The sequence below is a fragment of the Dermacentor albipictus genome, chromosome 2 (assembly GCF_038994185.2).
Source record: "Dermacentor albipictus isolate Rhodes 1998 colony chromosome 2, USDA_Dalb.pri_finalv2, whole genome shotgun sequence".
Taxonomy (NCBI): domain Eukaryota; kingdom Metazoa; phylum Arthropoda; class Arachnida; order Ixodida; family Ixodidae; genus Dermacentor; species Dermacentor albipictus.
The window spans coordinates 18964663-18992625 of record NC_091822.1 but is presented as its reverse complement, the minus strand read 5'-3'; the positions used below and the strand labels follow the sequence as shown (position 1 = coordinate 18992625).

The window sequence follows — 27963 nt, the reverse complement described above, 5'->3', positions numbered from 1 at the left end:
TTTTTTTACCATAAAGTTGGAAAAATTATCGATGACGCGCCCTGGTCAGCCAATCGGATCGCTCGCCCCACTGACGTCATATGGGTGATTTTTGTCATATGGGTAGGGGCGGCTTAAAATTCCGCCAGGCAGTGTGCTGCAATCGGCAGCGATGTGCATTTGTAAAACCTTATAATAAATTACACGCTTTACGCATAGCACTTAGATGTGTCAATTAATGATCAGAAAGACCTACTCTAACGACTCAGTACATTTTTAGAAAATCGTCAAAAGCGTTTCAGGGTCCCTTTAATGATGCCAGCATCCAGCAGCTGCAGGCGGCTTGCGCAGTTGGATGGAAAAAAAAAAAGAACCTTTATGTTCCTCAGGCTGGACGTATTGGGTGGGTGGCGCGGTGCGTTCTCCACGAAAAGCATTATTTTCCTCGCCTTAGCACCCATTTTGTTATCCAGCTGCTGCAAAAGATTGCTGAAGAGCGAAGATGTCATCCATGCCTTTTTGTTGAAGTTGTAACTGCACGGCAGGGTCTTCAAGTTCTTAAAGCACCGTGGCTTTGCAAACTTTCCAACAACGAGCACGGGCAGCCTCTTGGAACTGTCCTCGTTAGCACAGAATGGTGCCGTCACACGCTCTTTATTATGCTTGCCACCATGACAGCCATCACCTCTAAACGCAAGGGTTTGCTCGGGCTGCATATGGTAAAAAATACCTCTCTCATCGGTGTTGAAAACGTCACAGGGCTTGTATGCAGCAATCATCTCCAGCAGCAACTGCACCCACTCGTTCCCCGTCGAAACGTCCATGGAAGTGCTTTCTCCGCTGGAGCGGCTGTACACAATCTTGTTTCGTTTCTTAAAGCGATCCAGCCACCTGTGCAATGCCTGAATGTTGTCGATGCCCAGATGCACAGCCACAAGGTCTACCTTTTCTTTTAGAATGGCGCCGCCAACATTGATCGCAGAGCTCCATGCTTGATGCAGCCACTTGACGAGAACTTTTCCTAGCTTCTCATGCTGTCCTTCTTTTGCCACTTTCCACTTGAGCTCGAACTTGTTGGCATTCTGCAATATCACGGCTTTGTTTGCCAAGATCACATTATGTGAAGATTCGGGTATCTCAAGGTCCCGGGCAATGCTGGCTTTCGTGGCTCCACGCCGCTTTTGTGCATCCTCGATAATATTCAGCTTATCGCCGAGCGACAGAACTGCCCGCTTTCGAGACCTCTTGCGTCGCATTGCTTCACACAACTCAAAACCTCCGTTGAACACTGGTCACTAGGATTACGACGACGAACACGTGAGATAAACCTAGGCCTCTCTGCACTACCTTGCCGGCGATCTGCTGCTGGGAAACTGGAAGGAGAGAAACGCTTCCCCAACACGACGAGAGGAGGCGACATCAAGAAGAGAGGGAGAAAGTGATTGTGGAGAAGAAAAGGCGCTATTTCAGCACAGCAGGCGTTGCGGGCGGCTGCTGGTGGGGGAGAGAAAAACGAACGATGAGACGAGGCAGGGAAGAAAGCTGCGCCGGAGCGAACCAGTCGAGCGGTGTGAAGCGCTCCGCATGCGGACAGACGGAGCGAGGAAAGAGACCAGCAGCACTTTTCTTTCATCCACCGTTCTGTCGTGCGCTTCGCGAGGGTCGTCGTATGATACGGGTCAGGTGTAAAATTGCGTCGGATAACCGGGGTTTTTAATGCATTGCTACTATGGGGACTTCGCCGGGACTGCGCTAATCCGTCGTAAAACCCGAATCATCGCAAAACCGGGGGACATATAACCGGGATGCCACTGTATATATATTTCTTGCACTTGAAGAAACTTTGTGTGACCTCGAAGGATTGAGCGCTGAAGTGACAGCATTATATGAGTATATACAAGACTTCATAATAGGAGAGAGTTCAGTTTCACAGGCTGAGTCTTCTCGGTATTGTAATCATCCTTCGTGTAGTTGTTGCATGCTTGGCTATCACTAATACTGCTTCACCCTTCCGGCGAAACTGCAGCCTCTCTGTCTCTCTCTTTTTTTTTTCTTTGAGTCCAAGTATAAAAGCTGCTGCACATGACTCCAGTTGATTCGAATTTCGAGTGAATCCGGCTTGGCCTCATTTCGATTATTGAGTGAATTATATAGTGTTCCCCAACTATCATGCAGCAAAACTTAAAGAGCAGTTGCGTTACTCGAAGAAAACCTAGTGCATATTGTTTCCAGTACAGTGGAATAGCTGCCAGTAATTATTTTGTTACCGAGATTTAATTTGGTAATTGCAATTAATTGAGCAACTTGAGAAGTACTGTCCTAATTTTCATAGTGTCAATGAAGCATTTGTAGGCACCCAAAATGACATCTAACTGCAATGTTTCCAGCGACGTACTAATTGCATACTACTTTTTTCTGACTGGCAAAGAAACCTCACGAAGTATGAAAAATACCACGACTGCGCTCCCACCCATATCATAAAGCAGTGCCCTCAAATAAGCTAATTGAATACAAATGCATTGGCTGTCGTAAACCTAAAGAGACAGCACATCACCTTGATAATGGTACGGAAGGAGCCCAAACAGCAGGTTTCGTGGCTTCGCAGCTACTCCTTCCTCTCTACATCACACTTATTATCCGTCTCTCAAGGCAGATTAACAACGGTGATAACCAAAGCGCCTTTATAACGTGGCCGAAGCACCACTCTGACCATGCATGAAACGCGAAAAGCAATGTAATAGCCATAGAATGTTTCAAAATCCCGGCATTGCTTGCACCTCATCGAAAGAGTGCACGCGAAGCTGCATTTTGTGCCAGAAACTTGCTTGTGACCAAAGCCAAATTAAAGTGACCGTTTTATTTTTCATGAAAAGTGTATACGTGCTGTAAAAACAGTTCCATGTCAAAAAACCAAAGCGAAATAAACAGACCAGGAAGCAATCAGCGTGTAGAGAAAATGCAAAACCAATGCGTTCAAGAAAGTAAATATACCACTTCTAAGTAATACTTGTTGGGGAGCTAGATGTGCATGTTTCCAGAAGAGGGTTATAGCGCCGTTTTTTTCGGTCCTAAACCCTCTTCTGGATACCACTTCTAAATGAGCCGAATTAGCAATCAGAATGTCTGCACACAAAAGAAAAGCATGAGATTTCAGTGTGCCCTTATTATGTATGAATTCGTAAGCTTCGTTGAACACCAGCTGCTGTCTAGAGGATGTGTTCGAATAGGTCTCCTTTTGCAGCTACGCAGTACTGTTTCCGTTTTATCACATCTTCAGTGGCTTTCTTGATGACCAACACCGGAATTGAACTAAGGCAGACATCCATTATCCTTACCTTGAACTAATCTGATGTCTTTCTCAATCATGTAAGCACGATATTTCACATAACCCCAAAGAAAGAAATCGAGTGGAGAGAGGTCAGGTGACCTAGCCGGCTGATTTACAGGCCTGTGCCTTCCAATCTATTGCGCATGAAAAATCATGTCGAGCTAGTTTCGTGCTCGGCTGCTGCTGTGCGCGGTTGCCATACCTTGCTGATACCACAGGAGTGGAAGACGTAACACCGGGACTTCGCTGAGAAATTCATCCACCACTCCTTCAAGGATTTCGTTCACGTAACGCTGTCCAGTCAGTGTGTGATCGAAGAAGATGGGACTGATTATAGCACTGGCCTAAATTTCAAACCACACATTGAGCCACACTGGTACTGGTGCCAATTGCGCTTCACCCAGCATGGATTGGAGTCGCTTCAATAGTGTGCATTATGCAAATTTACTTAGGCGCTTCTGCGAAGGCTTCATCTGTGCACATTATGTTGCTCAAAAAGTCCAGTGACTCATCGGCTTTTGTGAGGAGCGAATTCGACAAATCTAGACGATTCTATGGGTCCCTATCTTCCAAGAATTGCTGCTGGTTAAGGTGGTAACGGGTAAAAGGACATCATTTAGAATCCTCCAAACTGATGACTTGGAAATTGTTACCTGGGCAGCCACGTCCCACACGCTAGCATGACAGTTTGAGGCCATTAATGCTAGATCATCCGTGTGTAGGCTACGATTCGATGGAGTCCTCTGCCGCTGTTTCTTGAAGCTGCTGGTTTTTCTCAGGTTTTCATAATTTCTGATGATAGTCGATGCATTTGGTCTACCACAACACTTCCATGACTGATATATATATTTGCGGCCTTCCTCTTGTTGCCATTTGCAGATCCCAAGGGAAGGATCATGTTTACCTTGCGCTCACTAGAAAAAGACATGGAGGCTGGGATGAAACAAAACGCATCTTTAAGCCTCTGCACTGACGTTGTCGATTCGCTTTTGTAATGATAGGTTTTGTGGCAAAAAAAAAAGAAAGGGAAGCATCCGTGCACTTTATCTACACTAAGACAACAGCAATCACAAGTTCTTTCCAGCTAACACCAAACGCGACGTGTTACTTCGGCCGGGGCATGGCAGATAAGGCCTCAGCTCGATCACAATGTTTTTCTTTATTTCCGTTATTTCCTCCTGTATAACTCAGTGGGAGCATGTTCAAGGGTGCTGCTTTATGATGCGGGTGGGAGCGCAGTCACGTGGTATTCTCCATATTTTGCAGGGTTTATTTATTAATTGTAAAATATTGGTATGCAATTAGTACGTCACTGAAAATACCGCAGTTAGATGTCCCTTGGCTGTGGCTACAAATGCCGCACTCACACTTTGATAATTAGGATATGTCTCAAGTTTGATAATTAATTACAATTACCTAATTAAATCTCAGGAACGAAGAAAATTCTGGCAGCTACTCTACTGTGCTGTAAACAATATGCACTAAGTTTTCTTCGAGTAACGCATTGCTCTTTTTTAAATCTTGGTGCATGATAGTTAATTAGGACACCATGTATATATTTATGACCTTTGCATGCAAATGAAGATGTCTCCATCCCTAATAAATGTGGTAAATTATTAGAAAACCTTCTTGTTCATGGTCGTTAGCATTGCTGACTGAAAAGAGAAGCAATAATAAGACACACAACATTCACGTGCATTTCACATGCCATTGATAAAAGACTCTGCCAAAGGGGTCACTGAAGTCTGTAGTTTTTTTTCATGGTCAGAAAAGCACACAATGCAATTTGAAACATGGTCAACATAAAGCAACATATTCATTCTCTATGCACAGGTTATCTATACCATTAAAAATAATTTTTAATTGGCTACCTCGATCTCTTTCAAAAGTATGATAAACTTTGTCCTGTGTGTGTTCTTTACTATATTGTGTATGTGCATGGTGTTTACAGTATAAATTTAAAATAATGTCGAAGTGAGAAAATACGGATGAGGCAGCCGTCACTAGTGCTTCTAATGCATGTGTCCTCCTATTGTCAGGATTTGCAGAAATAAAGTGACCCGCTGTGGTAGCTTTGTGGCTATAGTGTTGGGCTGCTAAGCACAAGATCGCAGGATCGAATACCGGCCACGGCTACCGCATTTCAATGGGGGCGAAATGCAAAAACACCCGTGTACTTAGATTTAGGTGCACGTTAAAGTACCCCAGGTGGTTCAAGTTTCCAGAGTCCCCCACTACGGCGTGCCTCATAATCAGATTGTGGTTCTGGCACGTAAAACCCCATAATTTTTTTTTTCTTTTTTGCAGAAATAAAGTGAAAGTATGAATTAAAAGCTGTTTACGTCTGCGCCAACGATGAAGCTATTAGCCCCAGTAAAGTTTTAAGTGAAAACCTCGAGGAAAGTCAAAAGAAACCTCAAATGATGTGGGTGACAATGCTCTGGTAATGGCACTTTATGTGTGTGGGGGGAGGGGGCTTTGGCGTCTAAACTCCGGAGGGGGCTCGGTCTCCGGAGCCCCCCCGTAGTCGGCACCTATGGTCAGCTCCTAACTGGAAGCTTACCATTATCGTTGAAAAGGAAGGTGTACAATCAGTGCATTTTACCGGTGCTGCCGTATGGGGCAGAGACTTGGAGACTGACAAAGAAGCTTAAGAACAAGTTAGGGACCGCGCAAAAAGCAATGGAATGAAGAATGCTAGGCATAACATTAAGAGACAGAAAGAGAACGATTTGGATCGGAGAGCAAACGGGTATAGCCGATATTCTAATTTACTATAAGAGAAAAAAAATGCTGCTGGGCAGGTCATGTAATGTGCAGGTTAGATAACCAATGGACCATTAGGGTTACAGAATGGGTGCCAAGAGAATGGAAGTGCAGTAGAGGACGGCGGAAGACTAGGTGTTGCGATGAAATTAAGAAATTTGCGGGTGCTAGTTGGAATCGGTCGGCACAGGACAGCGGTAATTGGAGATCACAGGGAGAGGCCTTTGTCCTGCATTGGACATAAATATAGGATGATGATGATGATGATGATGATGATGATATTGGGTGGAGTCGCCTATAATTTAGGTGACAGTGCTGAAGGCTAAGCCAGGGTAAGAGCTGGCACAGCATCCAAAATTTCGAGTAGCTCCAAAAAGATTGACTGGCTACTTCATTTGCAGCGAATCTAGTTTGTTCATTTCAACATTGCAATCAATTTTGTTAGGAATCTCCCATTTATCATGCAGTGAAGGAAAACTTCTTTTGACTTCAAGATAGCGGAGATCAGGCCCTGCAGTATGTGGAAACAAGCAGGGACATCCTCTTACTTCGCACCGAGATTGCTTGCAAGAGAACAGCCTCCTCAAGCGATAAAGCCTTCCGTTTAGTATCGCTACTCCAGCAAGGAGCATTAGCTGGCACAAGACACACGGAGAATACGGAACTATACTGCAAAGAATGTGCTGATGAGTAGGTGTGCCCGCTACTCCTTCTGCTCATCGTCACACTCGGCAGATAACCTCACAGATCGAGCGCATATCTCGGAGGCCTTGGCAAACTGCTTTGCAGGCCGCTCTTTCACACGTGGTCCTCGATATTAAAGGTGCGTTCACCAAGAAACTCATGTAATTCAACTATTTGATCACTGGCGTGTGCAGTAGTTTCGATTTATTGCCTCGGTCTTGGTTCACTGTAGCAGTGAAATAGTGTTTTATTGAAATAAGGAATAAACATGCTTTAGTATACAGTCAAACCTGTTTATAATGAACTCGATAGTTCCACAAAGAGCGGTTGTTACATCAGTAGTTCATTATATATAGACTCACCCTTAAATACACTCAGAAGTTAACCACACGGATGCTGGCATCATTGGTTAGGACCAAACTACATGTGCACATGCTGATGCACGAAAGCTAGCACCCACGCACCTCACATATGCACATAGTGCAGGACAGATCATACATGTCAAAGCCCAGCGCAGGCATAGATACCTAACGTTTACGCAGGCTAAGAAATAGTGTTGTCCAACATGGCGGCACCCATGGCTCCCGCTTCAGCATGAATTCTTGTGATGGCTACATTCTCACTCATGTTGATAACCAGGAACTATTAAAATGGGCTTTTGCTTTCTCTAAACTCAGCTGAAACGTTAGTTATGAGTGCATAGCGTGTCCAATTTGTGAGATCCTTCTGCAGTTCCAACGCCTGTAGGCCTAACGAGATGCATCTGCGTAGCAACAACCTGATTATGGGGACTAGAGGTGGAGGTTTGCCGACCGACCCATGGAGAAAGACATACATGACCGACCCGTCTGGAGTGCAGTTTGCCACTTTTCCACATCGACGCAAAAGTGTAGCTGCACTCAGTGCAACACTCCTAGTGGCGCATGTCGTCTGGTACTTGTGACAGATGGCACACACCAAATAAAGCACGTAGAGTGAAAAACTCTCATCTGTAGCCGTCAGTTTGTCCTGTAAGTAGATACAGGTCTCTGTTATTGCGTGTTTGCAAGTTGCTAAGATATGTTGGAGCTTCTATGATGAAAAGGTGAGCGGCATGTTTAGTGGAAGCCCATCTCCGTTAGTAAATAAGTGAAATCCACACCAAATAGTCGCGGTATTTCTGCTCCAGAGATCAACAGGCACACTTATTTATTTGCTCTGAACTGTAAATCACGGGAGCCTAAAGCAGCATTGTTGTCATCATGAGCAGCAGCGGACACTACTTGGGGATGAAGAACGCTTTTAGGAACAGTTCTTCAAGGGTGATTTCACCTATTTTGTGAACTTAGAAATGCTTACTAAGGGTGCAGCAATATGGTGCTGCTGCTCATGTCTATAATATGATGCCCGAGAAAATGAGAAATTTTTTGGGACTGTGATCACACAACGTCACTATGACCACAAGGGTGGCAGTTTGGTCTAGTCGGTGTTTCGTGGTCTAATAAGTTTAAGCGTGAACGAATTAGGGACGACAAGAAACACAGACAAGGTGGTTTTACGCAATAAACTCAGTTGGAAGTTCGCTCTTGTCTGTATTTCCTTTCCTTTCCTCCCATCTTCATTAGCACTTTAAACTTATTACACTGGGACCACAAACCCTCAGAGGGATAACAGGAACAAGCTGCGACAGAACGCTGCACAAATTATGATGTCAAGATTTCTGTGCCGGCACTTGCGGAGCTTGTCATCACTTATGTGTTGCATTGTGCTCGGTCACTGGATCTGGAAGTGGAAGGTTCCACGGCTGCTGCATTTTCTCTTCGAGAGTTTATAACATCATGCTCAATAAAGCTCCCTTGCGTTTGCGTTCCCGTGTGTTAAACTAAAAGACTTGAAGGGATACACACCAAAACGTCCCACAAGGGTGCTTGCGTTTAAAGTACGTAAGGCGACAAACGCTATTCTAAAACTATCTTCTCCAAACAAATATTGGTGCTCTGGCTACCTCACAAAAATATGAAACGGTGTCTACCAAGGCGAAAATGTGAGGCAAGTGGATGCGTGCTGGTGCACATCTTGCAGATTCAAACCGCCATCACTCTCAAGACACGCAAATGCAAGCAACGTGGGCGCAAGCTTTCACATGTCGCTAAGCATACATGTAGTTTGGCCTTTACAATTCGGCAGCACTTTGGTCGGACAACTAGATTTTCATTGCCCTTTTTGATCTTGGTGCGTTCCCTTTCCTAGCGGCACACTTCCATTAGAGATGCCCATCTAAAGAATGTAATGTGGCAGCGTATAGCTCTTTCAAAACGACGCCCGGTTCCAGTCACCCGTCATATCGAAAGTGCAGCATAGCTACCATTTTCATTCGAGAGCTTGGGGTATTTTATTACCGACTGAATGTGACCGTATTGTACACAAGAGAGCAAAGTGTTCTAGTTGGCCGTAAGCACAAACTTCGGAAACTACTGCGTCGTGCCATCACGCTGTGAATGTCTTGGACCTTGTGGTTTTGGCATTACAACTTGTGGGGTTCTCAACTGTGCTCTTGGGACAAAGGAACGACAACACAGTAGTGCAAACAATCACAAGGGCATTTATTGCACCTTTCATAGACTAAGGCCTGCTAGCCGAGTTGCTATCCACAAACTTGTCGATGGGCACACAACAAATCGTGGAAGTTCGACTCACCGTGACCGGATAACGAGCGAATACATTCGCCCCATGCTGGACACCAACACCTGGTCGTTCGTGTGTATGGTCACGCGAACGGTGGCACATTTGAACGAGGCTCGCGAGACGGTCTCGCAGAAGCATGGATCGGCGCACGCGCGGAACGTCCACGCCACTTGCCGACCTCGAAGCAAAGAGCAAAAGCCGTCTCCTTTCCGCGCCCAAGTAACCCCGCTGTTAGGTGGCGTTAGCAGAGCCACGCTCGCGCCATCTCTCGCGATGCACTTCAACCACACCATCTGCCGCGGGCATCAAGCCACACGGCGAAGCCGGATTACAGGAGACGGGAGCTATGCGGGAAAACAACCAATCAAGGGACGCAGGAGAGTCGCGCGTCCCTACAAACTGCACGTCACCCACACAAGAACCATAAAATTACATTATCTGTGTCACTTTGTGTAAAAGAAAAAATACGATGTTCAAAAGGTAAAACATCGCCGTGAAAAGTTATTGCCAATCGGCAACGCTAAATGCAGCATCACCGAGCCGCGATCTCCCAGTAGCGGCACAGTAACCGCCGATCCTTTGCAACATTGCATGACGGCAGCGCATGGTGCAGTGTTCTCCCCGACTCGAGCTGCGTCGATAAGAACACGTGAGCGGCCATAGTTCTCACGGTGTAAGGACATAGGTGATCGTTCCAAATCATTGAAATAGGAGTAATAAGTATGATGTCACACAGACAGTTGCGCGAGAGTGCCACTGTCGTGCCATCCTATATAGCACTGGCTCCTGTGCCCGCCTCACGGCACCATGCTGTTCGTGCTGCTGCATGCCTCCGCCCTGGGGGCATGCCTTGAAAGCATGTTACCTTCTTCGCGGCTACCCAAATACGGACCACTCACTTGCTCGTATTGAAGGCCGTATCAGTGGGACTGCAGGGGGCCTGCACGTCCATGCTTTGGTATGCCCTCTCTTTGCCCCAATTGGGTTTGAAGCATTCATTGCATCATTACAGCAAGTTAAAAAATGTTTATTACATCTAGAAGCAGTTTCAAAAATAGGCAGAGTAGGAAAATTTTTAAACGCACACAAGTGTAATTGTCATACTGATTGACCCTTATATCTGGGACCGTTATAAGAGGGTTCGACTGTATGGAGGTTAAAAATACATGTTCTATGGGCACAATGTTGTTAAATGTTAAGAGTATTTTGTTACATTGAGGATAGTATATCGAAGTTTAACTGTAGTGCTTTCTTTTTTTTTTTTAAGTACTACAAGTTAGGACCATGACAACATGACGGCCGTATAGGGCGTGCATACCCTGATCTTATCCATGCTGTAGCATGGTGCTGTTTCACTTCGCTAAAATAGCAGCTTGGGCTTGTTGGTTTTCCATCCTGGTGTTCACAGCGCAAAACGTAGGTGGGGCAAAAGACGAGGAGACGACACCACAAGCGCTGACTTTCAGCGTTTATTTGAAAGAAACACAGCTTCTTATACTTTTGCCCACACGTGACACAGACACGTCATTGCACATAATGTGAAACATGCGCTTTTTTGCACTCAAGATAATGATTGTATGTGTAAGGTAATGATTGTAGGTGCAAAAGCTCCAGTTATTTTTTTTGTTAGTGACAAGAACGGCGTGCTAACACATTGGTTACGTAGTCTGGCAATCTTGGCTGCCTCAATTATCTCCTGAACCAGCTGGTCATTGTGTTTTTTCTGCACTTCACAGCATCTGAATTCTGTGGCACAAGCTTCGTTGTCTCGTCTTGTGTCCCGTCTGCATTTTGCGCTGTTAACACCAGGCTGCTGGACTTGTCTCATAAATATGACCCCTGTTCTTCTAACAATGTATTTTAATGCATTTCACTACACTGCTGTTTGTGCCCAGTTTCCCCATGCCTCACTCTGTGTCTGTGTGCTTTGGCAGGTGATTCCGATGCTGCCACGACTGCTGTGTGACAACCTGTGCAGCCTGCACCCGGGCGAGGACAAGCTGACCGTGTCGGTGGTGTGGACCCTGACTTCCGACGGTCGGGTGCTGAGCGAGTGGTTTGGCCGCTCCATCATCCGGTCGTGCTGCAAGCTGAGCTATGAGCACGCACAGGTGAAGCTCAAGGGATGACCCACTGCACATTTTCTTCATTGCATTTATTTACTTTACAATTCCTTAAAGGGAAGCTGAAACACTTTTTGAAAAAAATGAGTTCTCTGCGGCATTCTACAGTTTTGAGCCCCCTGAACACGAATATCACGTTCAAAAAGGGCGGAAACAAGCGCAAGCGGCTGTTTTTTCATGAAAACGCGCACCAGCGCCTCAGGGTATCGCGCGAACGCCGCTGTTTCCCGTGATTGGTGGAGCCGCTGTGACGTCAATGGCGGCAGTCGCCGGTCGGCGCCGCCGTTTCAAGAGCGTAGCACGCTGTTCTGTTCTGGCTTCATAGCTGAGTTGTAAGCATTATGGAACGTTCTCGCTGTCTCGGACAGCTTGTATTTTCGCCGTAGATGTTCGAACCGACTACCGATACGGAAAACGATGGCGGCAACGGCGGCAACGACGATGTTCAGTGTGCCAAAAGCGAGAGCGATGTGTGCACCTTCTCGCGCGTTGGAAATCTTAGCTGTTACGTATGCTTTTTTTTATGTAGCTGCACGTTCCAATGACGGGAGAAAAAATGCGCTAAAGTGTCACTGGGAACTTGCTGCTGGAAAAATGCCGAAGCACTAACTTCTCATTAGATTGTAAACATGGGTACAATTCCGCGATGTCAAGCACTTTGCCGCTGCTCGTCTAAAGTCCCGTGGTTTTCTGAGCGTTGATACACAATCGCGAACACAAGTGCCGCGTTTCAAAGCGCGCACATGCAGTGCTGCGAGGTACAGTCATGGAAGTTGCTTATCATACACATCCAGATCGAGATGGCCAGGGGGATTATATGTGCAATATTCAGAATATGGTTCGACGACTTTGTGATTGTGGCTCGATCAAGAATTGGTATGCGCGCTCCATGCTAGTGTTGTCATAAAGATATTAGGCAGTTTTAGCACCGCCGTGCGGTAAACATGATAACTGCAACCGTACATCGAATTTCACTAGGCAAGCCTATACTCCATTTCATACCTCAGGTGTAATGCTGTGGAAGCTACGCACGAAGTTCGGTTACCAAAATTTATTACTGCGCGCTTTTCCGTCTATGGTTCGCAGCGTGCCAGCGGCGTTTGCTCGCGCGAGCATGCACGTGACGCTGCCGCGACGGGCTGCAATTAAAGAATGCCGAAAAGAAAATTGATTTAAAAGAACGTGTTAGCAGCCGTATAAGTACACGAATTCTTTCTATGGGTAAATTCTTTTTTTTTTTTTCATTCAGAACTGAGCTTATATATGAAAAGTTTTCTCAAAAATCGGGTCAAGAAACACCGAACTTTTTCTAAGTGCGAACGCAGCCACTGCAAGAAGTATCTCAAGCCTCCACAGCGTTGCACCTGATGTATGAAACGGAGTATAGCAACGCTAGGAACAACGCGTTTCCGCATTTGTCGTAAGGTTATCCGGCTATCGCGGAAATGGTCCGAGCACAGCACAGTTGATTTCGTCAGCACGAACTTATCTCTCCTCACCGCACTGCGCTGCAAGCTTCTTGTCCTTCGGGAACCTGTGAAACACCACATCGTCTCGCCCGCGTGTGTTCGCGCAGCCGAATGCTGCACAGAACGAAGGCATGTTGGGCGCCCTTGGCTGTAGGCACTCACGCAGCACAGAAGGAAAGAACAGTTTACGAAAATCGCAAAACAAACGTGAGCGGCGGCGGCGGCAAATCTCTCGTAGCGTCGTTCAGTAAAGCGCAGGATGGAAAGAGGCATGCCAGCGCATGCCAGCACGCCGGTCCGGCAGCTCGGTCCCCGCCAGTGACGTCACTCTCGCCGGTTCTCTCTGGCAACCACCTCATTTGGCGCTCCGGGAAGCGATGGGGGCGTGTCCGCGGGGGTGATTTAGAAAGCGATTTCCGCCCCTTGTATTAACAAAACGAAGAAAAAAAATTTCGGAACCGTAAATTATTAGGTCTGTTCTTCCCAATCCCAGCAATTCATGGAAATTGAAAACCGTTTCAGCTTCCCTTTAAAGGCCCATTGAAGAGCCTTGAGTAAGGGGATAACATCTTATACGGGGCAAGAAGTTCAACACAAAATACAGTGGTAACAAATGTACTTGCAAAGGTTAAAAACAAGTACACAGTGAAACGCTATAACGAAATAATGTATTGGAAGTGCGGCGCATGCAAGTTACTGCGAAATGTCTTGTCGTTCTATGCAGATGCCATGTGTAGCAGAAGACCATGTGCACTAGTGCCAGGCAATTTGTACACGTTAATTGCTTGTGTATACTGTTTACGCTTTTGAAACTGGGCACCTCCTGATGCATTTCCTCATAAGCAATCTGCTTCGCCACTGTGGCATCCCTATCAACAAGTTCAAGTGTAAACATTGCTTCTCATTGTGCAGCGGTGTTGATCATCCAGTGGCTGAAGACTGCATTTGACAACCATGCTATCATCATGGAACGCGTGGCATTTAATTGGCAAAGTCTTTTTTTTTTCTTATTTCATGTAAAGTTAGGAATGTCTAAAACATGAACCGTAACTTGAATCAGACATTTCTTCAACAGAATAGCATGCTGCATTTGACTAACCTGATTTTTAGGATTGTAAACAGCCAAAATTTGTGCAGCAAGTCTTTCAGCCATTGTTACAAGATGCCTAAAATCTCCCTTTTCAGAGCACAAAGAACTGCACAGATAATGTAGAATGACACTGGAGTTTTCTGCATTATACAGTGAGTGAAATTAATTAAAGGAATAGCTGATGATGCAAAGTGACAGCCTCAACACAATTTTGCCACGTAGCGGTGAACAAGAAAAACACGATCAAGTTTGTGCCACACTTGGTTCCTAGCCAGATTGTGTCATTGACACCTGTGTATTCTTTCACCGTGCTCACAGCACTCCAAACATTATCTGCCATAAACGCGGATCAGTTCTGCAGAAAACCTTGAGGCCGTAGCGCATTCAAAGAAGTCTAAATGCTCCATGCTTGCCTTTGAAGGCCTTTTCAACAAGGTTCATTATTTCAATCACATCATCAGACGCTAGCTCCTAGCACCTTCTGGTTATACAGTTAAACCTCGGCGTAACAAAGTAGGTAAAATAAGCAATTTGCTTCATTATATTAAAATCTCGTATTGAAATCTGACCTTTTACGCAAATAAGTACAGTCAGTGATCGATTTTTCTTATGTGTACGGGGGCTGCAGAATTTTCTGAATCATCGGGAAATTGAAGAAAAGCAAACTTGAATGAGAAAACAATTCGTTTTGATCAATTTGGGAGTCGGCGACAAATGATACAGTTTCGTTCCACGTTGATGATATCTTCACATCGGCGGTACAAATTATTAAGAAGCCGGCCACGCTTACAGCGATGCCCAGCCGTGGCCGAAACACGCAAGAAATCGCAACGCGCGCCACCTAACCCCACCCCTCGCACGACCTTGATTGCGTTACCATGAGCTCGCTCCCCTCCCCCTCTTTCCCTTTGCTCGTGAAGCCGCCATCTTTTGTCTCACTCTCACCTAAAGCACAAAGGTAGTGCGATCGAGTCTTATTGCACTTGGACTCTATGCAGAACATGATGGGACTCCATTTCGACTTTCGCTCATGTCGGATGGCACGCGATTTGAGAGGTGCATATGCAAGCAGCCGCTTGTAATTTAATCATGTAACCATCTGTGTCTGCGAAAGTTTCCATTTATTGCCTCGGCATTCCTTTGCCAGGGAAGCGAAATTTTGTTATGTTTAATTTGCGTACAAACACACTTCGTTATATTGAAGTTCGTTATATCAAGATTTAAGTGTATATCACGCCATTTGTTACCACAATCTCAAAGTTGGTCTGTCCTCTTGCAGAACAAAGATATTTCATCACCATCATCATCAGCCTGGTTACGCCCACTGCAGGGCAAAGGCCTCTCCCATATTTCTCCAACAACCCCGGTCATGTACTAATTGTGGCCATGCCGTCCCTGCAAACTTAATCTCATCCGCCCACCTAACTTTCTGCCGCCCCCTGGTACGCTTCCCTTCCCTTGGGATCCAGTCCGTAACCCTTAATGACCATCGGTTATCTTCCCTCCTCATTACATGCTGTAGGGGTTGGAGGCCGGACTTCGGGATGAAAACCCAAACTTGGGAGGGATTTATTCTACATTATTTACAAGGAGGTGAGACGTCAAGTACCAGTCGTACAGTCATTACGGGCCGGCAGCAACTCGGACGCTGCGGCCCGTGGCAAGAAGTTCGAGAGAGGTGAATCAGGGAATCAGGGCATGTCCCAGCATCTCTGGAAGGCTTCTTATAAACCCTTCGAGCACTGTAAGTCACGTCATGTTTGACCAATGGGAGAGTCCGCTCCGATGACGCCACTTTCAGCCAATGGTAGGCGCCCGTGTCGCGGTGTCACACCTGGCGGCTCTCTGCGGTCTTGCCTCGCAGACTGGCAATGCACTTCTAACGAGGAGAAGGGGAGGGCTGCTCATGCTCCATTGTCGGAGGCCCACCTGCTAATCCCGGCGGCGCACGAACTTGTTGGCACGTGAACTTGTTGCCTTAAACTTGTTTGCTCGGCCGCTCCTCTGGAATGTGCTTTCCTGCTTCGGCATTCCTCAATTAGCTGTGCTGCGATTCGAAGTGGTTTGGGGAACTCGAAGTAATCGCAGGAAACAGCTCCATATCTAACAATGCCCTGCCCATGCCCATTTCTTTTTCTTGATTTCAACTAAGATGTCATTAACTCGCGTTTGTTCCCTGACCCAATCTGCTCTTTTCTTATCCCTTAACGTTACACCTATCATTCTTCTTTCCATAGCTCGTTGCGTCGTCCTCAATTTGAGTAGAACTCTTTTCGTAAGCCTCCAGGTTTCTGCCCCGTAGGTGAGTACTGGTAAGACACAGCTATTATATACTTTTCTCTTGACGGATAATGGCAACCTGCTGTTCATGATCTGAGAATGCCTGCCAAACGCACCCCAGCTCATTCTTATTCTCCTGATTATTTCCGTCTCATGATCCGGATCTGCCGTATCTACCTGCCCCAAGTAGGTGTATTCCCTTACGACTTCCAGTGCCTCGCTGCCTATTGTAAATTGCTGTTCTCTTCCGAGGCTGTTAAACATTACTTTAGTTTTCTGCAGATTAATTTTTAGACCCACTCTTCTGCTTTGCCTCTCCAGGTCAGTGAGCATGCATTGCAATTGGTCCCCTGAGTTACTAAGCAAGGCAACATCATCAGCGAATCGCAAGTTACTAAGGTATTCTCCATGAACTTTTATCCCCAATTCTTCCCAATCCAGGTCTCTGAATACCTCCTGTAAACATGCTGTGAATAGCATTGGAGAGATCGTATCTCCCTGCCTGACGCCTTTCTTTATTGGGATTTTGTTGCTTGCTTTATGGAGGACTACAGTGGCTGTGGAGCCGCTATAGATATCTTTCAGTATTTTTACATACGGCTCGAGTACACCCTGATTCCGTAATACCTCCATGACTGCTGAGGTTTCGACAGAATCAAACGCTTTCTCGTAATCAATGAAAGCTATATATAAGGGTTGGTTATATTCCGCACATTTCTCTATCACCTGATTGATAGTGTGAATATGATCTATTGTTGAGTAGCCTTTACGGAATCCTGCCTGGTCCTTTGCTTGACAGAAGTCTAAGGTGTTCCTGATTCTATTTGCGATTACCTTAGTAAATAGTTTGTAGGCAACGGACAGTAAGCTGATCGGTCTATAATTTTTCAAGTCTTTGGCGTCTCCTTTCTTATGAATTAGGATTATGTTAGCGTTCTTCCAAGATTCCGGTACGCTCGAGGTCATGAGGCATTGCGTATACAGGGTGGCCAGTTTCTCTAGAACAATCTGTCCACCATCCTTCAACAAATCTGCTGTTATCTGATCCTCCCCAGCTGCCTTCCCCCTTTACATATCTCCCAAGGCTTTCTTTACTTCTTCCGGCGTTACCTTTGGGATTTTGAATTCCTCTAGACTATTTTCTATTCCATTATCGTCATGGGTGCCACTGGTACTGTATAGATCTCTATAGAAGTCCTCAGCCACTTGAACTATCTCATGCATATTAGTAATGATATTGCCGGCTTTGTCTCTTAACGCATACATCTGATTCTTGCCAATTCCTAGTTTCTTCTTCACTGTTTTTAGGCTTCCTCCGTTCCTGAGAGCATGTTCAGTCCTATCCATATTATACTTCCTTATGTCAGCTGTCTTATGCTTGTTGATTAACTTCGAAAGCTCTGCCAGTTCTATTCTAGCTGTAGGGTTAGAGGCTTTCATACATTGGCGTTTCTTGATCAGATCTTTCGTCTCCTGCGATAGTTTGCTGGTATCCTGCCTAATGGAGTTACCATCGACTTCCATTGCACACTCCTTAACGACAATCTTGTGGGCATCATTAAGGAGTGTGTAAAGATATTTCATGACTCCTTTATTCTGAGAACAAGTCTAGACTAGAATCGCCTTCCTACTTCTTTCGCTACGATTACAAACAATGCGAACTTCAAGACAGCATTGCATAATTTAATTTTTGCAATCATGTCGACTTGTGTATATATTTTGTTAAAACCTGCTCCTTTCTGCAATGCCTTTGGGCCTTGAAAGTTATAAAATGAAATGAAATGAATCGACACCAACTTCCTCTTTCAGGACCTACTGGACGACCCCGACCGGGAGCGGGCCCCAGGCGAGCTGCCGGATGTGATCGGCAAGCACACGGTCGCAGAGATAGCCGAGTGCCTACGTGTTCTGCGCGGCATGACAGAGTCCATGCGCAAACGTCGCTTCAGTGGGGGAGCCCTGCGGCTAGACCAAGTCAAGGTGGTCTTCTCGCTTGGGGAAAACTTTCAGCCCTATGGCTTCTCCGTCTACGAACACACCGAGAGCCACCGGTGAGATGATGAAGGGGGGGGGGTTACAACCTTACCAGCTGTGGGCAGGAGTGCATTGAATTGTTTGCACCATGTAGTCGTTGCAGTTCAGAGTGAGTGCAGAGCAGCTCACATTATAGATTCTGTCCCTTGTTTTATGAGTTCTGACTGCTTTACAGTGCTTACTGTCTGTGGTGTGTTTTGCGCGAGAAGTTTGGAGCACATGGTGACCAGGTAACCTGCGGTTTCACTGCAAGGTGTTCACCACAGAAGCCTTGCACATGAGCAACCAGAATTGAACACCTGGCACACGAAGACGGCAGTGTCAGCAGTTTCTCAGCAGTCAAGAGAGAGTATAAATTTAAGCAATCATTACAGATCGGACACATAGAAAATTCGGTAGATGGCTTTGAATGTGTACACTGGGTTTTTAACCACGTGTTGTTTCGCCACGGTTAATTTTAAAGATACACCAGCATTTGTGGAGGCACAGGCTCAGTCAAGGCATAGAGGAAGCAGTGTAAAGAGATTCCACAGGCATTGTAATTCTTCACAGGAAAATCGAAAAAAATACAGCTAAATACTGGTGAACAAGGTGGTCAGGCAAGAAAGGACAATCTATCCATGCAATAAAGAAATGAGGGGATCAGATCCCAAAAACTGCAAAGACATGTTTTCTTTAAAACTACATGTTTCAGCATCTTTAATACCTAACCTACGCTGTATTAAAAACAATGTGGCTGAAAATTCACTCCAAGTACCCGAAAAAAAGCCATTTTGTCAGTGTTGGCAGCGAGAGTGGAGCTCAAAATTGGGCAAAAAATACCAGAGTTCACGTTCCACGTGCGAGCACCGTATTGTCTGCTATCATCATCTTAGCGTGGCATGTCGCTTTTCTCAAGGCTTGGTTTTGATTGTTATTATGTGATTATGAATCAGCAACAATCATTCAAAAAAAAAAAGTACCATATTTACTTGAATCTAACAAGCACTTTTTTCGCTATAAAACGGGTCCAAAAATTGCGTGCACGTTAGAATCGAGTACGACCCTAAATCTGTGTTACCATATCGCTATTGGCATTTCAAAATGGCTGCCTCATAAGCGCTTCGAGCCTAGCTGCCGTAGCTTCCTCCATGTGCTGTAGTAGGTGTGCTTAGGTTTTTCCACCGTCCGTCTTCCTGTTTTCTGCATCTGTTCTATCAGCATAGAAGTGCCGACTGTGAATACATGCCGAGTGTTCATCACGATGCCACAATTAAAAGGAAAGTGATCACCTGTGTGGAGATGGGCAGAAATCATCATGGATGTTTGGAGTTCCCAAAACTTGCGTGCGGGACTGGTGCAAACAGGAGAGGCGTTCTCCTCCGGCAGCTGCTGCAAAGGCACGGCCGTGTGGCCCCTATCTTGAAAGCAATCTTCTGCGACGGAGACAGAGTCCATGTATCTAGGCGCACCGAGCTGCGTACTTGTCACTTCGTTCACGTCGAAGCGAGAGGCCACACAAAGGTCAATTCGCTCGCTCCTGCTACCGTACTTTCTCGCCCCAGTGTTCTGATAAAAAGTCTCGATGGTCATTGAGTGAGACCTGTTCATGTTTGCTTGTGCGCGCTTGACACCATGCTTGTTAATTTAGTAAACGAATGTTTAAAAGTTTAAATAGCTGATAAAGCTACTATCCTTATTTTTCGTATCTCTGTCTACTAATTTGTCATCACAATCAGTGCTTTGCCTTTTGGGTGAAACTGCGACATTTATTATTTATCGCAACTTTAGTGCAATGGGAGTAAACCTTCGTTTTTTCAAATCAGAAAAGGTCATTACAGTCGAACCCACTTGTAACAATATTCGAATGCCACGAAAATTCCATTGTTATGACCGATAATTGTTATAACCGGGTTGCATGAAGAAAAAATCAAAACAGGGGGATGGCAGAGCTGATCTGAGAAAACTATAATGGCGGGAGGCCAGTGCCTCTCCCCACCACCTTCCTCCGTCCGGCTGCCGATTGTGTTCCCTCGTTTAACTGCTTCCTGGGCGCTTCGATCGCGTGTAACAAGCTGCGGCTGTCGGCATTAAAGAATGACACTGCTATAACAACTGCAAAGAGGTGTCACGGGTGGCAAGCAATACGCGAGTACCGCCGAGGCATCACTTTGGTGGCTCCCAAAAGGGGCCTTTTAAAAATTGCGAGAACGCTGCCGTGACAGCCTGTCAGCTTGAGAAATCCGGAAGAAATGCTGAGGAGAGATCGCCACAAGCGTCTCGACACATACGTTGCACTGCATTGCACGAGAAAACCCTACGTCCGTCAGCCTTGCCGACATCCTTCTCCAAGGTATCCAGGCGCTCCACGTAGTGCAGCGGAAGGTTCCTTGCAAAAACGAAGCCCCGGAGGGACTGAGTCATCTGCCGGGCCTCCTGTGAGGAGAACGTTGAGACAGCCTGCCCTACCGCATCATCGCTGCCGTCGTCACCGCCACTATCCAATGCAAGCACGTTCGCGACGATCGCCTCATCGGTTAGAAGCATTTAATTTCCGAATCTGTAACCGTGCGCTTTTTTTTCACCGGCAACGTCGTGCATTGCCGATTATCAGCGGGCGGGTTGGTCATCTTCCGTTTTGGCAGCGAGTCAGAAGAGGCTGAGAAGCCACGTGGCCAAGAACGATTTTGACGCAACCAACAAAGACGAACACAGGCGATTACGCTGTTTGCAGAACTGCACTGAGTGAGGAGCCAGCAAGCAAGATGCAAGCAGTGCAGTTGGTGCAGTCCATTCGTGTTTTGGAGGGTGGCGCGGTGTAGAGATATGGGTGCAGCTCATCCGTGTTCGGAGGAGTGGAAGGGCGACGGGAGGGAGGCGCGTAGCGGTTGTTTGAGCAGCGGGCCATCGTGCAGTGGCTTGAATTTCTCGTTTTCTTTTTTTCTTTTCAAGGATTTCGCATTTCACTAGCTTTCGGCTCGGACACCGAGCAGCCAGACTCCATCATTACAACCGATAATGCGTCGTCGGGGCATTGCAGTAAGTGGGTTATTTCACTATGCAAAACATACAAAAGTTGACGGTGCAGCAGCTGCTCATTGTTATAACCGATATATAGTTAAAACCGGTGTCGTTATAAGTGGGTTCGACTGTATTTCTGTATGAAGAGTAGAGGTGTGCGGTACTGTAAAGGACTTTTCTTTTGGAAGGTCATGGCAAAGGGGTGTGTGTCACAATCCAATGCGTTCTCTTTTTCTTTTTTCTTTTTTTGTCGCAGAAAACGGGTGAGCGTTACAATCCAGGGTGCATTAGAATCGAGCAAATAACGTATACAACAATTCATTTCTCCAGCCGAAAACTAAACTGTCCACACCCTTGAATATGTAAGGAAAAGCTGTCTACAGCCACTTGTGACAGTGACTTTGTTGTGCGTGACCACCTCAAGATAGGCAGTCCAAATCCTGTGCCCTGTGGCTTGCCTGGTTGAGCACGGGACGAAGTGCTGACTGTGAGAGCCGACGGCATTTGCAACATGCCATCAAATTCCGTTCTGCTGACGTCCCACCTAGTGCCGCAGCAACATGGACTGTTCGAATGCCGTGCCTGGGGCTTCGCGTCACCGAACTCCAGGCAAAGCGCTGCCTGCGACTGCCGACCACTTTCGCCATGTTCAAAGTTCCATTTTTCCTAGGTCCCACCAGTGAGGTGCAAGGTGAAAATGCTGCCTCTACGTGTACTGTGTTAGGTATGGCCGGACGCCAAGGGCCATACGTCATCCCCTCCCCCTCTACTTGGTCGGGCACCGTGGGTGCTACGTCATCCCCTTCCCCTCTACTTGGTCGGGCACCGTGAGGGGATACGTCATCCCCTTACCCTCTCTTGGCCGGACCCCACGGCGCCGGAGAGGTCATTCACCCGACCCTCTCCCTGGATTCGTCGAAATGAGGATCGACTTCTTCCCGTGCTCGGTATTGCCGGAGGAGGGGCCTTCTCTCTGTGCCTGTCACGTGTCATCGACGGAAGCAAGATCCCGCCCACACGATTGTAGAGAGCCTATTTAAAGGGCTCTGAAGTGTACTTTTGATATACTTCATATTTCATTCTCTTCTTATTTTCTTTCAACTACCTTTGAATAAACAGTGCAAGTTTCGCACTAGCAAATCGTCATCTCGCCCTTGCTCGGTTGCCATGGTCTACCGGATGCCTGCAGCTCGCCAACAATGCCATGCTACCCAATAAGGACAGGTCGGTCGAGCTTCGTAAGGCAAGCGCCGCTACTTCTCGGCAGCAGTACGGTACGCTACCCTGGAGTACGCAAGAAACTGGTTGCTAACGGTGAGATCACCCCTGAGGTGCAACAAACTAGTTGCTAAAGGTGGAATCGCCCCTGAGGTGCAACAAACTGGCTGGCAGCGATTGGGATACGGAATCCTGGAGACCCCAACTTGGACGACAACTATGAGATCGTAGCCTCTTCGTCCTGGCAACAACGTTCGGAAAGAAGGTGTCTGGATCATGACTGCATATGGTGAGTGCACGGCTTTTCTTCACTGAGATATCACTTGGCTTTTACGTATTTTTTGGAAAGTACATAGCAGTGATTTTTCTTTAAACCGTTGACGGAAGTTTGAGTACGTCAAGGTTGTATAGAGTGAAGGTTTAGCAGCACTAAGGGCAGCCATGAACTTGAAGGCAATAAAGAAGCCGGAATTGTTGAGCTTGGCCAAAGAGTTGGGCCTCCAAATTGCCGAATCAAAGAGAAAGCCGGAGATCATTGAGGCGATCGAAGCAACCGGGGCAGACGACGAGGAACTGGCGGAATGCCTAGACAGCATTAAAGAGAAAGAGCATAAGCGCCTAGAGGAAAAAGAAGACCGTAAGCACCTAGAGGAAAAAGAAGAGCGCGAGCACGCTGCACGTGAGGCAAGAGAAGAACGTAAGCAAAAGCATGAGAAAGCGGTAGCGGTATTCAAAAAACAGATACAATATTTTCAGCAGGTAAAGGAACAAAGACAGCGCCTGTCTGAAAATTCTGTACGCAGTACAGAGCAATAGAATGAGAATGTATCCAGCAGACTTTCACCAAAAGCCGACGAGAAAAGTATTGCCTGTGAGATTAGCGGCCCAATCATACGATGCCTTAGTGACAACAGAGGCCTTTAAAGGCCAGAGTGAGAGCGACGAGGTGCTGTGCCAACAGAGGACTGTAGAGACAGCTAGGCCAGCTGCAAACAAATTGGCACAGTTACCGCGCGTGTGCGTCACATCTGATGGTAGCGAGGTCGTTAGCGAGGTACAGAATGCTGCGGACTCTACGGACGCGAGCACCCAGGTTGAGTCAGATCTGCGTACCGAAGTGAGGTGCCAGCTGGACAATGCAGTTGAGAGTAGTTCTCGGGATGGCAAGCTCTGTAGCTCACGAGAGAACAACTGCATGGTTCAGGGATCGGTGCGGCTCTCCGCCAGTCTAGGTTGCCTAGAGATGGATGATTTAATTAGGAATCATTCGGACTGTGTGTGTGAGGCAGCGCTCGAGACCGACGGGCTGTGTGTCGATGCACAGCGTGAGCTGGACAATGCACTAGAGGGCAGTTTGCAAGAGTGCGAGTTGCATAACTCGAGTAAAGCCTGCTGCATTGTGCCAGAGTCGGTTGAGCTGTCTGCCAGTCGAGGCAAAGATAGAGTCGATTTAAATGACAATCACTCAGACTGTGCGGGCAAGAGACCGATCCGGGCTGATGAGATGTGTAACGGCCAGCACGAGGCGCCAGAAGGCGACATGAAGGAGAATTCAAAGAGAAAGCGCCGCAGAAAGAGGCGCCATAAGGATCGGAATGCCGTGGCTAAAGTAGCGAAGCCAGAAGGCGACATGAAGAAGAATTCAAAGAGAAAGCGCCGCAGAAAGAAGCGTCGTAAGGATCGGAATGCGATGGCTAAAGTAGCGAAGCCAAAGAAGGCAACAGGCGCGAAAAGGCAGGGCGTAGCGAAAAGAAGGGTGCAGTCGTCACGGACGATGTTGACGCATCAAACACGTTCGAGCCACCGGTCAAAAAGGGACCTAGAAGCATGTTCTGCACGGACGCCGAAAAAGGGCACGGGGCAGTTAAATTCCTCGTCGTTCCGTCGTTCTTTTCGAAGCTCAGCGTGCAGTCCAAAGAAGCGCAAGGTGGCAAAACGAGACCAGGTGGGGAGTAGCGACACGGTCAATCGAGGTTATGATGAAAGCGGGGCGCCAGGACGCAAATTGGCAGGGGACTCTAACGTCTTGGGGGAGCTGATAGTGAGTCAGCCCTTTTGTTTTTCACCCGTAGCCAGAATAGCTTTCGGTCCGCGACCCCCTCAAGTACGGCTCGAAGTATGAGTCAGTCAAAAATGTTTGAAATGGGAGACCAAGGGAGCTTCCGCAAAAGGAAGTGTTTTGTTTTATTTTTGAACATTTGGAAAATTTCGCGATTTGAGACTAGAGTTTCTTTCAATGTGTAAGGTATGAGCTCTGTTTCTGTTTTGTTAGAGAGGCTCGAGATTTGAAAGATGCGGTTTTTTGTAAACATGTAGTATCACGAGGTGTTCATTAAAGGGGTGGAGACATCAAAATTTTCGTTCATGCGTTTGTTGATTCAAACGTTGCGTCATGCTTCAGGGAGCACGATACACACAGCGGGATTAATATATATCCGATAAATAATTTAATAATAGCATTACTATACCGAGCGATTTCTGTTTCGGTTTCTGGGCTCCGGGGGATGCTATGACGTCACAGAGGAGGAAACGCAACATGGCTTGGTCACGTGAGCCACAAAAAAATAGTGACGTAAAACTATGCTGCGTCGTCTGCTCGCTCATACGCGTGCTCTGCCAGCAGAGGTCAACTGGCGATTCGAAGTGCATGTCGCGATTATTATAATTATTGCGAAGAGCGACAACAACGGTAAGAAAATATTGCGGCTTGTGAGAATCGGTGATTCATTCCGAAGCGCCGTAAGCTTTAGCTTCGAAGTGAACCGGAAAAGGCCTAGCCACGATATCGGCGGCGCCGAACGATCAGAGGCGGTGAAGCTGCCGTCGGTGCACAGAGTGACCACTCCTCGGACGCTGATTGGCCGCTTCGCCGTACGGCTGCCGCACAAATAGGTCCCGGGCCCGTGCTCTCTACAGCTAGGAAATCTCGCCGTTCGCGAGCAAAACCGCCGTCGCACGGGGGCCCGCGAACAGCAAACGGCGTGCGGCGAGTTTCCGGGCCGGTAACGTGGACGGGCCTTCACATTGAGAAAGGCCAAGCGAAGGAGAGACCGCTCCGAGCTGCCGACTATGCGACTATGCGAGGAGAGAAGCGGACAACACGAACGCCGCATATCCTGGTCCCTTTCGGAGTCGGCCGGCTACTGTTTTACACTCAAACGTGCAAAGGCCCGTAGGCACGGCAACTCGCTGCACGCAGTTTGCCATTCGCGGGCCGCCGTGCGGCGTTCGTGTTGTCCACTTCTCTCCTCCTGTGTCCGTGTCTGCACGCCTTACCCCTTCTTTGCATTAAGAAAGGATTTTTATATGCCTGTAGCTCGGTCATAGTGGAGGCTATGCTCGGTCGTTCGGCTCAGCAGGCTCCGTAATCGGCATTTCATCGCTACTCATCATACGTCACGTTTTTGTGCTGGTGTGCTATGACGTCAATATTTTCGTTCCTCCTCTGTGACGTAGTAGCTGCCGCGCTAGCGATGGGTCTCGACTACGAGAAGGAGTTTTTAATGACTTTTTGGAGCTGAATTAAAATTATTTTGAAATGTTTGCAGTGTCTGATACCTCGTTCTGGGTGTCCTTGCATACGGAAGCAGCCTACAACATGCTTTTTATAGCCTCGAAATTTGGTGTCCCAACCCCTTTAATATGTAGATAGGCTTTCAAATTTTGTGTGCAAGTAACCTGAGTGTCAAGGTTATCGTTGAGAGGCCTATGGTAACGCGTGTGTGTTTTAGTTAACCTTCTTCTTTTTATGCGTTTTTATTTCTAAGGTTAAGCACGTAAGCTTTCAGTGGGTGCGTGATTTGCACCGAGAAGCGTTTTAGTTCCTTTAGCGTGTCCTGTGTGGACGGAAGGAAGCAGAATTATGACTGGGTTGCTCGTGTGTGTTGAGGGCAGCCGTTTTCTGACTTCTTTAGTGAGCGTGCGTAGAACGAGTTATTAGCAGATGCAATTTGTTAAGGGTTCTGCGGAGTGCGTTAGTTACGCAAATTTAGTTGCTCGTTTAAGCTACGTGTCCTGTAGGGACTAAAGGAAGAAACGTGAGTAGGCATCATAAAAAGTTTGCCTACGACGCAAGTACGCGTTCTGAATAGTGACTACAAGGCAGTTGAGAGTAGGACCACGTCCTGCGCTTGTGATTTACGTACTTGTGAAGATGGCCAGACTGTTCAGTGGCACCAATACGTGCGATAAGTAGCCACTACGATAGGTTGGAAACATGCAGTTCGTGTAGTTTGGGCGGTGCAGAAGCCAGCTTGCTATATCGCTGGTTCAAGAAGGGTAAGCTTAATGGCAATGCTGACGGTTTAAGTCGTTGTCCCTAGAGAATCGAAAGCCTCATGCTCATCAGGGTTTCTGTGGCATTTTTTTCGTTCATTCATGTTTGTCCGAAGTGAAGCCGATTGTTAGCTGATTTTAATAACCACGTCCTAACGCTTTCAAGAAAGGGCCATTTTTAGTGTTGAAGGGGGGAGGACGCGCATAGGGAATGGGAAAGGTGTAGCAGGTTTTTTTTTTTTTTTTTTGTTAAAAGCCGGATGTGTCTTGGGGGAGAGTGGCCTTGTGCTCGCTGCTTTGTGGTTGTGGGTCTGGCACTTTTCTGGGGTGGTTGCTTGCCCACGCAGGAGACGGAGACCTGCTTGCAAGATCAATTTCACCGGACCGGACCAAGGAGAAAAGTCACAAGAGTGCCACGAGGACGGATGACCACTCCCCGGAATCTACTTGCTACGAACGAAGGCTTCGTGACCTCTACGGGGAATGCTGGTACCGAAACGCCGATCCCTCGTACAGCGGCTGCTGGCCCCTACACGTCGGGATCTTCCTCCCCCGCCGGAAAGTCTGTTAGGTATGGCCGGACGCCAAGGGCCATACGTCATCCCCCTTCCCCTCTACTTGGTCGGGCACCGTGGGTGCTACGTCATCCCCTTCCCCCTCTACTTGGTCGGGCACCGTGGGGGGATACATCATCCCCTTACCCTCTCTTGGCCGGACCCCACGGCGCCGGAGAGGTCATTCACCCGACCCTCTCCCTGGATTCGTCGAAAAGAGGATCGACTTCTTCCCGTGCTCGGTATTGCCGGAGGAGGGGCCTTCTCTCTGTGCCTGTCACGTGTCATCGACGGAAGCAAGATCCCGCCCACATGATTGTAGAGAGCCTATTTAAGGGGCTCCAAAATGTACTTTTGGTATACTTCATACTTCATTCTCTTCTTATTTTCTTTCAACTACCTTTGAATAAACAGTGCAAGTTTCACACTAGCAAATCGTCGTCTTGCCCTTGCTCGGTCGCCATGGTCTACCGGATGCCTGCAGCTCGCCGACAACGCC

At 47.1% G+C, this 27963-nt stretch overlaps 1 protein-coding gene and 1 long non-coding RNA gene across 3 annotated transcripts in view; both read left to right on the top strand.

The window, feature by feature from the left end:
- Positions 1-27963, top strand: part of LOC135918462 (DIS3-like exonuclease 2) — a 266232-nt gene that overhangs the window by 196808 nt on the left and 41461 nt on the right. For both annotated transcript variants that reach the window (XM_065452101.2, XM_070533505.1), the window contains 2 exons: positions 11356-11532; positions 18193-18434. In XM_065452101.2, coding sequence (XP_065308173.2) covers positions 11356-11532; positions 18193-18434 — 419 coding nt within the window. The remainder of the gene's footprint in view (positions 1-11355; positions 11533-18192; positions 18435-27963) is intronic.
- LOC135918463 (uncharacterized) lies at positions 18454-27899 on the top strand. The gene is made up of 2 exons (XR_010569661.2): positions 18454-22924; positions 27258-27899. It is a non-coding gene; the product is annotated as an uncharacterized lncRNA (long non-coding RNA).